At 60.8% G+C, this 12,476-nt stretch overlaps 1 protein-coding gene across 4 annotated transcripts; it reads right to left on the bottom strand.

The window, feature by feature from the left end:
- Positions 1-67: 67 nt before the first annotated feature.
- On the bottom strand, positions 68-11,309 carry F7 (coagulation factor VII). 4 transcript variants are annotated; one of them, XM_026488778.4, is made up of 8 exons: positions 11,148-11,309; positions 8,279-8,439; positions 5,974-5,998; positions 5,777-5,890; positions 3,993-4,133; positions 3,082-3,191; positions 1,172-1,295; positions 68-715 (listed from the first exon to the last, which is right to left on the bottom strand). In XM_026488778.4, exons 1-8 carry the CDS (start codon positions 11,215-11,217, stop codon positions 120-122), a joined length of 1,341 nt encoding a protein of 446 aa, XP_026344563.3. In that variant the 5' UTR covers positions 11,218-11,309; the 3' UTR covers positions 68-119. The 4 variants fall into 4 exon arrangements, with proteins under 4 accessions (XP_026344563.3, XP_057163092.1, XP_026344562.3 ...); XM_057307109.1 differs by lacking the exon at positions 11,148-11,309 and adding an exon at positions 8,669-8,798; XM_026488777.4 differs by lacking the exon at positions 5,974-5,998 and having other exon boundaries at positions 5,777-5,929.
- Positions 11,310-12,476: the final 1,167 nt, after the last annotated feature.

The following is a 12,476-nucleotide window of genomic DNA, read 5'->3' on the forward strand; positions in this document are numbered from 1 at the left end:
TGGCCGGCGCATGTTTCCCCCAACTCCCGTCCCCTCCCACCCCACCAAGTGCAGAGGTGTTTCCAGATTTGAGAGGGACAGGCAGCAGCTTTATTCCTGGGCCGGCGCTGGCCCTGGGGCTAGGGCAGCGGGGCCCGGAGGAGGCCTGTCAGGGTTGTGTGCGAGCCCATGAGCCTGCGCAGCCACTCGATGTACTGGGAGACCCTGGTGTACACCCCAAAGTGGCCTTCTGCCGCACAGCCCTCCCCCCAGCTGACGATGCCCGTCAGGTACCAGGTGCCCTGGAACTTGGTGGCATGCGGGCCCCCGCTGTCCCCCTGGCAGGCGTCCTTGCTCCCGTCCAGGTAGCCGGCACAGAACATATTCTCGGTGACGATGGGGGAGCCCTCCCGCCTGCGAGACTGCCGCTGGCAGTCCTGGGTCATCACGCGGGGCACGTCGATGGCCATGAGCTGGAGGGCCGTGGCGCCCCTGTCCAGCAGCTGGCCCCAGCCACTGACGGTTGAGAAGCGGACAGAGGCCAGCGTCCTCTCAGAGAAGGCCTTCTCAGGCAGACACAGGGGCACCACGTGGTCGGTGAAGGTCACGGGCCTGCTCAGGTGGAGCAGGGCGATGTCGTGGTTCGTCTTGCGGGGGATGTACTTGTTGGGGATGATGACCCGGGTCACATGCCTCTCCTGCTCCTCACCCTCATCCTCGCTGAGGTTGTGCTCGCCTGCAGGGGACCAGCACTGCTCACATCTTGCCCCACAGCCTCCTTTTGGGGCAGAGGGGCCCTGTGTCCAGCCCCAGGCTGGCAGGAGCAGCACCCCCAGGCAGCCACCCCTGGACTCTGTGCGGAGGGTGCCTGAGGGGGGGCTGTGGGTGGCTGAGGAGGGGTGCTTGATGACCCTCACCCGAGGGGTGCTTGATGACCCTCGCCCGGGGGCGCTCAGCATCCCATAGTCCAGCAGCAGAGGGCGCCCGCCACAGCCATGGGGCTCTTGGCCAAGTGAGATGCGAGCAGAGCATCAGCCCCGTGACTTCACGTGTGTGGGACAGAGGCGGGGGGACCGTGGCCACGGTGGGACCCGAGGGCACTGGGGGTCTGCCCGGACACTGCTCATCTGGTTGTGGAAGCTGGTCCTGTTTGCAAACGGCTCTCAGCGGGCAGAGGAACCGCAAAACCTACCCAATACCACGGTCAGGTTTTTCCAGTTACTGAGTTTTTCGAAGCAGTGCGCGGCAGAGACCACCCAGGAAGCGTCGAGCAGGGTGCCCCCGCACAACAGCGCCCCGTTCACCTTCAAGATCGCCTGCACGGGCACAACACGCAGAGGTCACGTCCCTGCCACGCTTCCCCGGGGACCCGCCTCCCCAGCTAGCGACGGCCACGGAGAGCTCACGGGCGCCAGCCTGACCACGGGACGCGGCTGCCGGTTCCCTGCGCCTGCCCAGCATCACCACCCAAGCTGGCCCCAGCATGCCCGGTCTGCGAAGGCCGGCCCAGTGCGGGAGACAGGCAGCGAGCCGCAGCGCCAAGCGCGATTCCCTGCACACAGCGAGCCCTCCCTAAGTGCCTCCGTTTCCTCTTCCTAAAAGCAAGGACGGTGCTGAGCAGGGCCTGAGCGGAGCTCACGGGGGACTTTCCCCTGAGGTGGCGTTTCCACGGCGATGGAAGGAGCTGGAGTCTCCAGCCTGCCGGCCTGCGGACAGACGGGGAGGAGCTGGAAGGCCAGAGGGAGGCCCGGAGAGGGTGAGGCAGGTCGCTGCGTGTTGTGGCGAGACGGATCCACCAGGGAGGACAGACACTGGACACAGGGTCAGTGTGTCGGAGGCCTCATGTCCCGAGCGTGGACAGCAGGACCAAGGGTGCCGAGAACGTGCGCCCTCCTCACCCGAGCCAGCACCTGCCGGGCCTCTAGGAGACCAGTCCTCCCGAGCTGTGAGCTGCGTGAGGGCAGCTGTGTGTGGCTCAGGCCACACCCCTGCCTGTTGAAGGCAGGACACAGGCGCCCGAAAATGCAGCCAGCCTGACTGACAGCGGCTCTGCGCCGCCCCCTGGAGGGGTGGCTGTTACAGCTGCATCTGGGCCTGAATCTCAGTGGGCCTCAGTTTCCCCCCTGGTAGCATGGGTGAGGTGGCCCTCTCTCCTGGGGGTGGGGGTGAATGGTACAGAGAGGTCCTGGTGCGCGGGTGGGCGTGCGTGCTTGCTGCGGCCCCCCAGACAGCCCTCCCAGGTGCTCTCCGCTGTAAACACAGAAACCCACCCTCATCACCCCTCCCCTGCCTCTTGGAGGCACTGCCAGTTCCAGGCACTCTGTGGAACACGTCCAGCTTGCGTTACCCTTGAACACTGAAACGTGGGGTTCTGCCAGGCTGAGGAGTGGGCCCTAGACCACGCAGGCCCCACGCAGTCCCAGCGGCCCGCCCCCCCATGTGAGGTGGGATGGGGTGGGGGCGGGGCGGCGGGTGGGCGCCGAGGCTCCTGAGGCAGCAGCGAAGCTGGAGGACTGGGGCTGCCTGAACCCGCAACCAGGCCACGGGTGAGCGGTGAGCCTCCAATGTCCCCAACAAGGTTCTCATATGTTAGAAATTCTTTTAACCTCGGGTGTCCCCACATGAAGGGTCCCGAGGATCACTGGGCCGGGCTCAGAAACCCGAGTACGCACATCCCGCCTTGTGAGATGGAGGTTTTGGCCCAGTGGGTCTGGCGGCCTGAGGCTCTGCTTTTCCAACGGGAACCAGGCCCACGGGTGGCCCCACACCCCTGACTGCGCGCAGGGACAGCCTCCTCTGCCGGCAGGAAGACACGTCGTCGTGCAGGAGGCAGACAGCGATGGGGCTTGGGCTGGGCTCAAACCCTGCCTCTGCCATCTGTTCCTGGAGGCCTCTGTTCCCTCATCTGTGGAGGGGAGTGAGGCCAGCAGCACCGCGGGAGAGGTGGGAGGCCAGAGCTGAGCTGACATCCGGACGGACAGAGGGGAGTGGGCAGGCGTGGGCTTCAGAACGAGGAATAAGTGCCCTGCGCCAGCCAGGGAGACGGGGCCAGGGCCCTGCGGCTGACCGCCCACTGCCCCTTCGGGGGCCCCGGAGCCTTACCTGCCAGGGACACTCCCCTTTGGGGCACACCTTGCCGCCCACAATTCGGCCTTGGGGGTCGCTGCCATTTCTCTTTTCCAGAATGGGTATTTTTCCACACGGATATTCCACTGTAGAAGACAAGTCATTGGGCCGGGGGTTCATGCCTGACCTTGAGCTCATGAGGGGTGTGCTCTGAGGGCTGCCCGGGCAGGGCCACCCGTGTGGGAGCTGCTGGGCCCACAGAGGCCCGGGGCTGCTCCTGCAGGAACGGAGGTCCCGCCCTCTGGAAGCTAGGCTCTGCTCATTTCCCAGGGGAATGACATGCTGCCTAAGGACACTGACCAGCCCGTGGACAACGGCGCTGCTGTCTGGAGCACACTCTGAACTTTTGTTCTCCCCAGTAGGGTCCCTGTGCCGAGGAGAGACCATTTAGTGGTGGCAGCTGAAATTCAGGCTCTAGCCTGGGTGGGTCCACCTCGCTCTGGACAGAGAGGCCTCGGGTGTCCCTGCCGTTGGAACTGGAGTCGTTTGAGACTGGTTTGGGGAAATTTCCATTTTCCTAAAGTGCTTGCCTTTCAGACAGACTTGGACTCTGGACCGTGCCTCGGTCACTGCAGAGCTGGGTGCGGCGATGTGGCTCCCTGCAGAGGGACCAGCGGCGGGGCCGGCAGAGCCTCCCTCTGCGCCTCTGGGCCTGCCTCAAACAGGCAGGCGGCCTCAGACCCTCCAGGGAGCTGCTCACAGGCCTCTGTCCTGCCCACGGCCACTGTGGCCTATTCTCGAGTGGGCATGGAGTGGTCAGCACGTAGTAGATATAGCCCACCCTTCTCGTCTCTCACAGACGGCTGTGGCTGTGCAGGAATGGGTGGCTGCTCCTTGGGAAGGAAGCAGAGCACAGCCCCTGGAGCTGGCCCCTGAGGACCCATTACCTGTGGGCACGCAGGACACCCCATCGTCTTGGAGCGCGTACCCCTCGTGGCAGTGGCAGGAGCGCCCGGCCTCGGCATGGTCACTGCAGTACTGCTCACAACCTCCATTCTCGTTCATACAGACCAGCAGGTCCTTCTTATCTGAGGACAGGAAGTGGAAAGACTGAGAGGGACCTCTGCCGGTCAGGGGGAGGTCAGCCCTTGCTCCGCACGACCATTGTGCTTAGCCGCGGCTGCAGAGACAGCCAGGTACCAGCCGGCTCTGTGGTTTCATCCAGAAGGGTGACCTGGAGTTGGGTTTGGCCCCACGTCTGAGCAGCTTAGCCATCTGGGACCAAGGACTGGCACATGGGGCCTCCGTGCCCCCCTCCCAGCACCTGGTGGGAGCCGGGGATGGCCCAGGGAAAGCAAAAGTGCCCCGGGGACAGAAGTGTCCGCTGGAAGTGGTGACCTGCTGGCAAGAGGCCAGGCAGATGAGATGGCTCTACAGCCAGGCCCTGCTGCCCCCATGAGCTGGCCGGGCCTGACCACTAGCTTGGACAGATGGAGATGGGGAACATTCCTCCTGACTCTGAATGGCAGTGGTACAGTGTGGGAGATGGGTTTAGCTCACTGTGTCTGTCCAGGACCCCAGCAGGAAGGCCTGGCCTGGAAGTGAGTTCACACCAGGGCTCCTGAACATCATGGTCCTGGAGGATTCACACTAGAGCTACTGAGCATGATGGTCCTGGGGGATTCACACCAGGGCCCCTGAGCATCACGGTCCTGGAGGATTCACACCAGGGATCCTGAGCATAAAAGGCCAGGCAAGGACACCAAGGCTTTCCAGCCTCAGATAACTGGCAGAAGCCTCGTTCCTTAGTCTTGCCTTCCCTCTCCCTGGCCTCTGGTTTGCTTAGAGCAGAAGGTGGTTGTGGCCCAGAAGAGTGCTTTGGGTATAAAAATGTACATTTGTGTGGTAAAGGATTGAACTCACCCAAAGAGCTCCTAGGGGGTGACCTCTACACCCTGGCTGGTTAAGTTGGACACTTTTAATTTAATCTGCCTGATAAGAATGTTGTTTCCCTGAGGGCCTTGGGCCACACCGGATGGTCTAACAATGTGATTCATGGTGGGGTCTTGGGCCACATGGTGTCACCTCCACCTCTGGAGGGGCTGGAGACTAAGGTCAGCTACGTCTACATGAGTGAGCCCAATACAGTCTCTGGATGTGGAGGCTCAGTGTGCTTCCTGGGGTGGTGGTGACACTCCCTAAGTCTTGTCACATATTGTTCTTGGAGAACAGAGGATGTCTATGAGACTCCACTGGGAAAGGACAATGGGAGGCTCTTACCTGTCCCTCTGCTGACTTTATTCTGTATCCTTCCACTGTAATGAGCTGTAATTTTGAGTATATCAGCCTTGAGAGAGTTTTACGAGTCCTTCCAGCAAATTGGTGACCCTGAGATGGTCTGAGGAACCCCTGAACTTTGCAATACTTTAATATTTGAAAGGTGAAAAAAATACCTCACAGTTTTGTAATAGCAGGAAGGGAAGATACAATTTTCCCAGCTGTCTCGTCTGGAAGCTGGGCAGTCATGCAGAGCCCTCACTGGGCTCTTTCCAGGTGTATCTGAATCTCCCAGCACTGGGAACCCAAGGGCTTTCTATTTCCCGGAAGTGGATATGGGGCGACCAAGTTTGAGAACTAGCACCTTAGAACCAAGACTGTCATGTTGGCAGGGGACCAGGCCATGCCCGTGAGCTTGCTGGGGACTCTGTCTGCAAACTGTGGGGTTCCTCACTTGTCTCACAGTTCCGGCCCTGGAAATCGTCGAGGCAGAAGCAGATGTAGGACTGGAGCTGGTCCTCGCAGGAGCCTCCGTTCTGGCACGGGTTTGAGGCGCACTGGTCCCCATCTGTGGAGTGCTGCAGTGTTAGTATGCCGAGAAGAAGGGCTGAGGAGAAGGGTGGGATCAAAATGGGCCGTTTACCAACTCACCAGTGTAAGAAATCCAGAACTGCTTCTGAGGGAACAGAGAGGAAGCAGTGTTAGACACGTTCACCAGAAGCAAATACATATGGTATCTGCAGAATGAACTTGGGAGCTGGGGTGAACTGTGGTGGGTTGGGTGCTTCTGACCTGGGGCCCTTTGAAGTGGGCTCTGGAAGCCAGATTTTTTCCTTTGGAGATGAGGTGAGTTCATCCAGGGGAAGGAAGTTTCTTCCTAATCCTATCCTCTCCACCTCAGATCGCTAAGCCCATCAGAGGTCACAAATTTCCCTCTCCCAATTCAGAATTCCTGAGTTTCTGCCCCAACTCTGCCACCTCCAAGATGTGAACTTGGGACAGGACATATGTGCTCTCTAAGCCTCCATTTCTTCCTCTGGTGATAAGGGGGTCATCCATACACGTGTGACTGGAGGAGAAGGCGGTAATGGATGCAAAGGTGTTCTATGAATGCAAAGGGCTCTGATAAAATTGGTTCCTGAGGAATCTTTTGGCCAAGCAAACTGAAACTCACAGGATCACTCTAAGGATAAAATGAGAACTGTAGGACATGCTTCGAAAAACTAAGTAGTGCCCAAATGCAAGGAGTGACCATCGTCAATGTACCTAGAAAGTGTCATGTTGGGGCGCCTGGGTGGCACAGCGGTTAAGCGTCTGCTTTCGGCTCAGGGCGTGATCCCGGCGTTATGGGATCGAGTCCCACATCAGGCTTCTCTGCTATGAGCCTGCTTCTTCCTCTCCCACTCCCCCTGCTTGTGTTCCCTCTCTCGCTGGCTGTCTATCTCTGTCAAATAAATAAATAAAATCTTTAAAAAAAAAAAAAAAAGAAAGTGTCATGTTAGCCTCTGCCTCAAATAGCCTCACTTCCTGTTGAGTGTAAGGTATGTGTCCCATGACTGTGAGTTGTCCTGTGAGTGTGAGGTGGTGTCCCGTGAGGGTGCAATGTGTGTCCTGTGAGGTGAAGTGTCCTGTGAGTGTGAGGTATGTGTCCCCGTAGTGTGAGGTGTGTGTTTCATGAGCATGAGGTGTGTGTTCTGTGAGTGTGAGTTGTGTGTCCCGTTAGCATGAGGTGTATGTCCTGTGAGTGTGTGACATATCCTCCCTCTGAGTGTGAGGTGTATGTCCCATGAGTGTGAGGTGTGTGTTCTGTGAGTGTGTGAGGTATCCTCTGTGAGGTGTGTGTCCCGTGAGTGTGAGATGTGTGTTCTATGAGTGTGAGGTATCCCGTGAGTGTGAGGTATCCTGTATGAGATGTGTGTCCTCTGAGCATGAGGTGAGAGTCCCGTGAGTGTGAGATGTGTGTCCTGTGAACGTGAGGTTAGTGTCCTGTGAGCATGAGATGTGTGTCCTGTGTGAGGTGTGTGTCCAATGAGTGTGAATGTGAGGTATCCTGGGAGTGTGAGGTGTGTGTCCTGTGAGTGTGAGATGTGTGTCCTGTGTGAGGTGTGTGTCCGTGAGTGTGAGGTGTGTGTCCTGTGAGTGTGTGAGGTATCCTCTGTGAGGTGTGTGTCCCATGAGTGTGAGGTGTATGTCCCATGAGTGTGAGGTGTGTGTGCTATGAGTGTGAATGTGAGGTATCCTGGCAGTGTGAGGTGTGTGTACTGTGAGTGTGACGTGAGTGTCCCACGAGTGTGAGATGTGTGTCCCGTGTGAGGTGAGAGTCCTGTGCGCATGAGACGTCCGGTGAGGGGAAGTGTGGTTTCGTGTCCTCACAATCTGAGGGGTGCTCCCGTTGAAGGGGCTGGAAGGGGTGTGGTACAGCTTGAATACTCCTCTCTCAGAACGTGAGGAGAGCAACGAGACCACTCTCCGCATCGGGCCTCGGCATGTGGAGGCCGTGGTGGTTCCCTAAGTGTCTCCTCACACAAGTTTTCCTGAGGAGCCGTCCGCAGGCGGCGCTGCCGTGAGGCTCGCCCAGGCCTGGCTCTCCGAGGTCTGCTCTGTCCGCGGTGCCTCCCCAAATCACGGACAGTTTGGGGATCGGGGACCTTCCCTGGGAAGGCAAGGGACACATCGACTGCGGTTTTCACATTGTATTTTCTGATGCAAAGTTGGGGTGCCCGGTGTGGGAGAGGGAGATGCCTCTGGGAGGGGGCGCGGTGGCCAGGGTGTTGTAGGAGCGCCGACTGACCAGAGTGAAGCTGTCCTTCAGAGGGAGGGTGACCCGGACGCAGAGGGCTGTGACTGCCAGAGCCGCCCGTGCGCGCGCTCTGCAGGGAGAGACGCCTCCCCCAAGCCTGGGTGCAGACCTGCACGGCCCCCGGGGCGGGGGGCGCCCCCTGCAGGGCCAGCTCACCGTGCGGTCCGTGTCCTGGAAGATCTCCCTGGCCTCCTCGAAGGAGCACTGCTCCTCCCTGCACTCTCTCTCCAGGGAGCCGGACCTCAGCTCCTCCAGGAACGAGTTGGCGCGCCTTTGCCTGTGCAAGACTCCGTGGGCTTCCTCCTGGGTGAGGAAGACTGAGAGATGGGAGTCCCATGAGCACGGACACCACCCGCGCGTCGTGTCCCGCTGAGTCACGGCAGTCAGGGCTTCCCGGCCGGCACCGGCAGCATGGCACAAGCTTTGTGTGCAGGCGTGGGGAAATACCTTCGTTATGTTCTAACCTAATGTACTCATCCCTCCGGCCCAGCCGCCTCCCTTCTAGGAATTTACGCTAAGGAAGCGCTCAGAGGCGGGCACACAGACCTCGCTGGAAGGAGAGCCTGGCCACAGCAGTCCGAGCCAGTCCACGACAGCGTCCCCCGCACCATGAGACACAACGTTTAAGAAGACGTACCATTAAATGAAATGAGAGATAATAAAATCACACATACTGTAAATAAAATGTAAAAATGCACATATATATGCAGATGTAACTTATTGAAAAAAATGTACATAAAAACTTTGGGGATTAAGTTATTCTGTTTCAAAACGTGTATAATCAACTTCTATAGTGCTGGGTCCTAGCAGCCGGACACTGCGTGGCGAGCGGTGGGATGAAGGAGCAGGGGTCCCTCCCGCGGGCTGAGAGAGGGAGCGGCAGGGGAGGGGTGGCTCAGGTGGAGGCGGGGCTGCTGCGGCCAGGGAAGGGCCAGGAGGGGCCTGCGGGCACGGTGGTGGGGAGAGGGGTCTCGCGTCTGCATAAAGCCTCATGTTCCTTTTGTGACCCCGGGCCTCCTCCTCAGCTCTCCTGGAGCTCCAGCCCGTCCCTGCGGCTGGCTGTCCCCCTCCCACCCACCCACCCAGACCCTGGCTCTGCTTTGCTACAGCCTCTCCCTCTCGAAGGCATGTTCTTCACCTTCCGCGGACGTGCTTGCCCTGACTTTCAGACCCACTGTGAGCGAAGGCCACTCGGGGCCCTGCTTCGGAGCGGTGCAGGCGCCTCATGGGCCTTTCTTGGTGGCAGGAGGCCTGCTGACGCTGACCGCCCCAACGCTCCCTGTCTGGCCACAGGGGGCCTCCTTGGGTCCTCCTCCCCGAGTCCGAGGTCCCGCTGCTCGGCTGCCAGCCCTTGAGTTTTGGCCTCCTGCAGGTTTGCGTGTTCTGCTCCGAGCCAGCCACCCCGCTCGCACGCCAGCTGTGCCCCCAACCACCCGAGCCTCGGGTCTCTGGAGGCCACCTCCCTGCAAACTGAGGGACCCGCACGCACAGTCACCCCCGCCTGGCCTCCCACCTCCGCCCCACCGGGCCTGCTCTTCCCGTCCTCGCCCCGCCTCGGAGAACCGCTTTGCTGCCTCCCAAGAGTATCTGAGCTCTGGCACCAGCTCTGCCCCGAGCTCGGTGCATCTGCGCCTTCCTGCACCTGCCCCGAGACCCCCTCTCAGGGGCTGTGCGTCCTCGGGGCCCCTCCCCAGGCCCTGGTCTGCTGTGTCCTTCCAGCCTCTCTGGGGACCCCAGTAGCTTCTTGCACATAGCTGTCCCCCATTTTGCTTATGAGGAACAGGGGGTGAGCGGGCTTTAGAGCTCACCCAGGGCCACCCAGTTGGGGGTAATGGGACCAGTCTGAACACCTTGGATTTGAGGCTTCTTCAGGACACCCAGGCAGACATGCAGACTGCGTCATCGTAAGAGAGGGCTGGGTGACAGAGACGAGGACATTGAGGTCAGTGACAACTGTAGGAAGCCGAGGCTGGGAAAGCCCATGGGGCCCGGGGAAAGCCACGCCCTGGGGCACGACTGCACCACTGGGGGTGGACTGTGCAGGAGCAGCTGGGCAGTGAGAGAGGCCGGGCAGGGCGGGAGAAAAGCCAAGACTGAGGGGCACGCGCAAGTGGGAAACTGAGTCCCAGAGGAGAGGTAAGTGCAGCCTGGAGACTTGCGGACTCCGCTTCTGGGAAGGAAGGGCTGTGTGGGTCCGATCAGGACCTCCAGCAGGTGGGGAGGCAGGAGGGGGAGGGGCAGCTCCCAGGCCACGTGGCTGAGGGAACCACCTCTCTTCTTTGCAATGACAGCGTTTTGCGAGTGTGTATTCCTAGGGAGCCCGCCTGGTCTGGAAGGAGGGATTAAGGGAAACTCAAGGTTACTGGGGGGGCTCACACCCGCCAGAGGCACCCAGAGAGGGGACGTCTACCCTCTCTACCCTCGGAGGACAGCAAATGTGCACCAGGAAGCCCAGGGAACCAGAGGCAAGTCTGATAACTGTGGGTTATCAGTGAAAGCTGGGCGGGGAGGGGGACGACCCTGGGAAGCACGGTTTTGCTGCCCCAAGGAAGGACAAAGGCAGCCCTGCCCTGCCTGGAGCGGAGGCGCTGTCCTTTGGGCACCTGCAGGTATCGGGTCGGTGCCCCGTCCCACCCAGGCTAGCTGCTGGCGTGGGACAGTGTCTGACCGTGTCGCCACCACAGCCGCCCTGCCGTACTGGCAAGTCTCCATGGGGACCGCTTATAAAGCACGTCCCTTTATCTCCGTATTTAAGCCCCTCGGCGCCGTGGTGGCAGGGAGGGTATCTGCGGTCACCACAGTGTCCCCACCCTGTCCCTGGCACTGGCCGACCGAGAACCAGGGGAGCAGAGTGGGAGGGGGGCATCCCACCCTGCACCCCTGAGCTGGGATCCTGGGTGCAGACCACACGGGAGCCGTCGGCAACAGCCGTGTCCACCGTGAGGTGGGCAGTGGGAGGTACGGATGCCAGTGGCCCGGCAGCCCTTCCTACGGGGTTTACAGGGAACCCTCCGCCCTGACCTACCTGCAGCCAGAGACCCCTGCAGGCCGAGGAGAAGGCAGAGGAGGGCCAGCTCGCCCGCCTGGGAAACCATGGTGAGAGTCACACAGCTCTGTCGACATTCCAGGTGGGGGGGCGGGCAAAGTCCTGGCCTCCAAGCAGGGTAGCGGGGTGGGGGAGGGAGCGTTCCGCTTCCCAAACCCCGGGAGTGGGGCGGCGCCAGATCCCTGCCGGGAAGCGGCAGTACCTCCAGCACAGCTGTGTTTGCGAAGCAGGGGCTCCGTGAGGAGACGTCGCTGTTGGGATGTGTATGGGCCACGTGCACCTCAAGTGCCGCGGGAACCCTGAGGCCCTCGGGACTTCGCACGGCAGCTGATCTCAGAATGAGCGTGGGTGGGAAGCCACGGCACGGCGGTAACTCCGGGAGAGGAGAGAGGGTCTCGGGAGACCACACCGACGCACAGCCTCCTGCACCGGGGCCTGGCTTCCTGGGTGCGCCAGAGAGCCACGTGGGGATGACCAGGGGGAGGGGCACCTGCTGTCCTGGGCCCAAGCCGCCAGCCGGGGCGACCCACCGTCCAGGGTTGGCAGGCGTGGGGGCGTTCTCAGGGTGCCAGTCTTCCCAAGCTGACCTGGACCGTCCTGGGCCCCCCGGCACCGTCGGTTACCCCAACAAGACTGACATGGGCGTCCAGCCTCCAGCGGGCTGGACCCTCTGCAAAATGGTGGAGGCCAGGGACGCCAGCTCTGCTTATCTCTGGCACACGGCCCAGCTGCTTCCCGCAGGGGCCCCGCTCTAAGCCCAAGTGGAAGCATTAGTCCCTAGGGGAGGACATGTTTTGCAGATCGCTTCTGGAATTTCTAATTGTTACTTTCGATAGCTGCTTGGGGGTTTGTTCTTGGTGGGGAGGGGCTTGGCGCGTTCTGCAGGCCCTGAGCGGGGGCCTTCTTGGGATTCCCCCCACGCCACGGATGTAGCAGCAGCTCTCGAATGAGACAGACCACTGGGCATCCGGGCTTCTTTTCCTTCCGGTGCGGGGAGATCCGGTTCACTCCTGAGCCTCCATTCCTGAATCGTGCTGACGTCTTCTCTGAGAGGTGGAGGTGCTGTTGGGCCTGTGGTGTGAGCTGGGCCCTCCAAGACAGCAGGGCCGCGGGCGGGCGGGTGGACAGAGCGCCCCAGGCGTGCTCGCCTGGCCCAGGAGCTGCCTCGTCTCACACTGAGCTCAGGGCCTTCCCAGACTCCAGGAGGCCCCTCCCCGGGGGCTGTTGTGACTCAGGGTTGCACGCTGGGGGCTTACAGCACCAGGAATCTATCCTCTGCCAGCTCTGGAGCCCACAGGTCCTGGAGCA

This window comes from Ursus arctos, unplaced genomic scaffold (assembly GCF_023065955.2).
Source record: "Ursus arctos isolate Adak ecotype North America unplaced genomic scaffold, UrsArc2.0 scaffold_10, whole genome shotgun sequence".
Lineage (NCBI taxonomy): Eukaryota > Metazoa > Chordata > Mammalia > Carnivora > Ursidae > Ursus > Ursus arctos.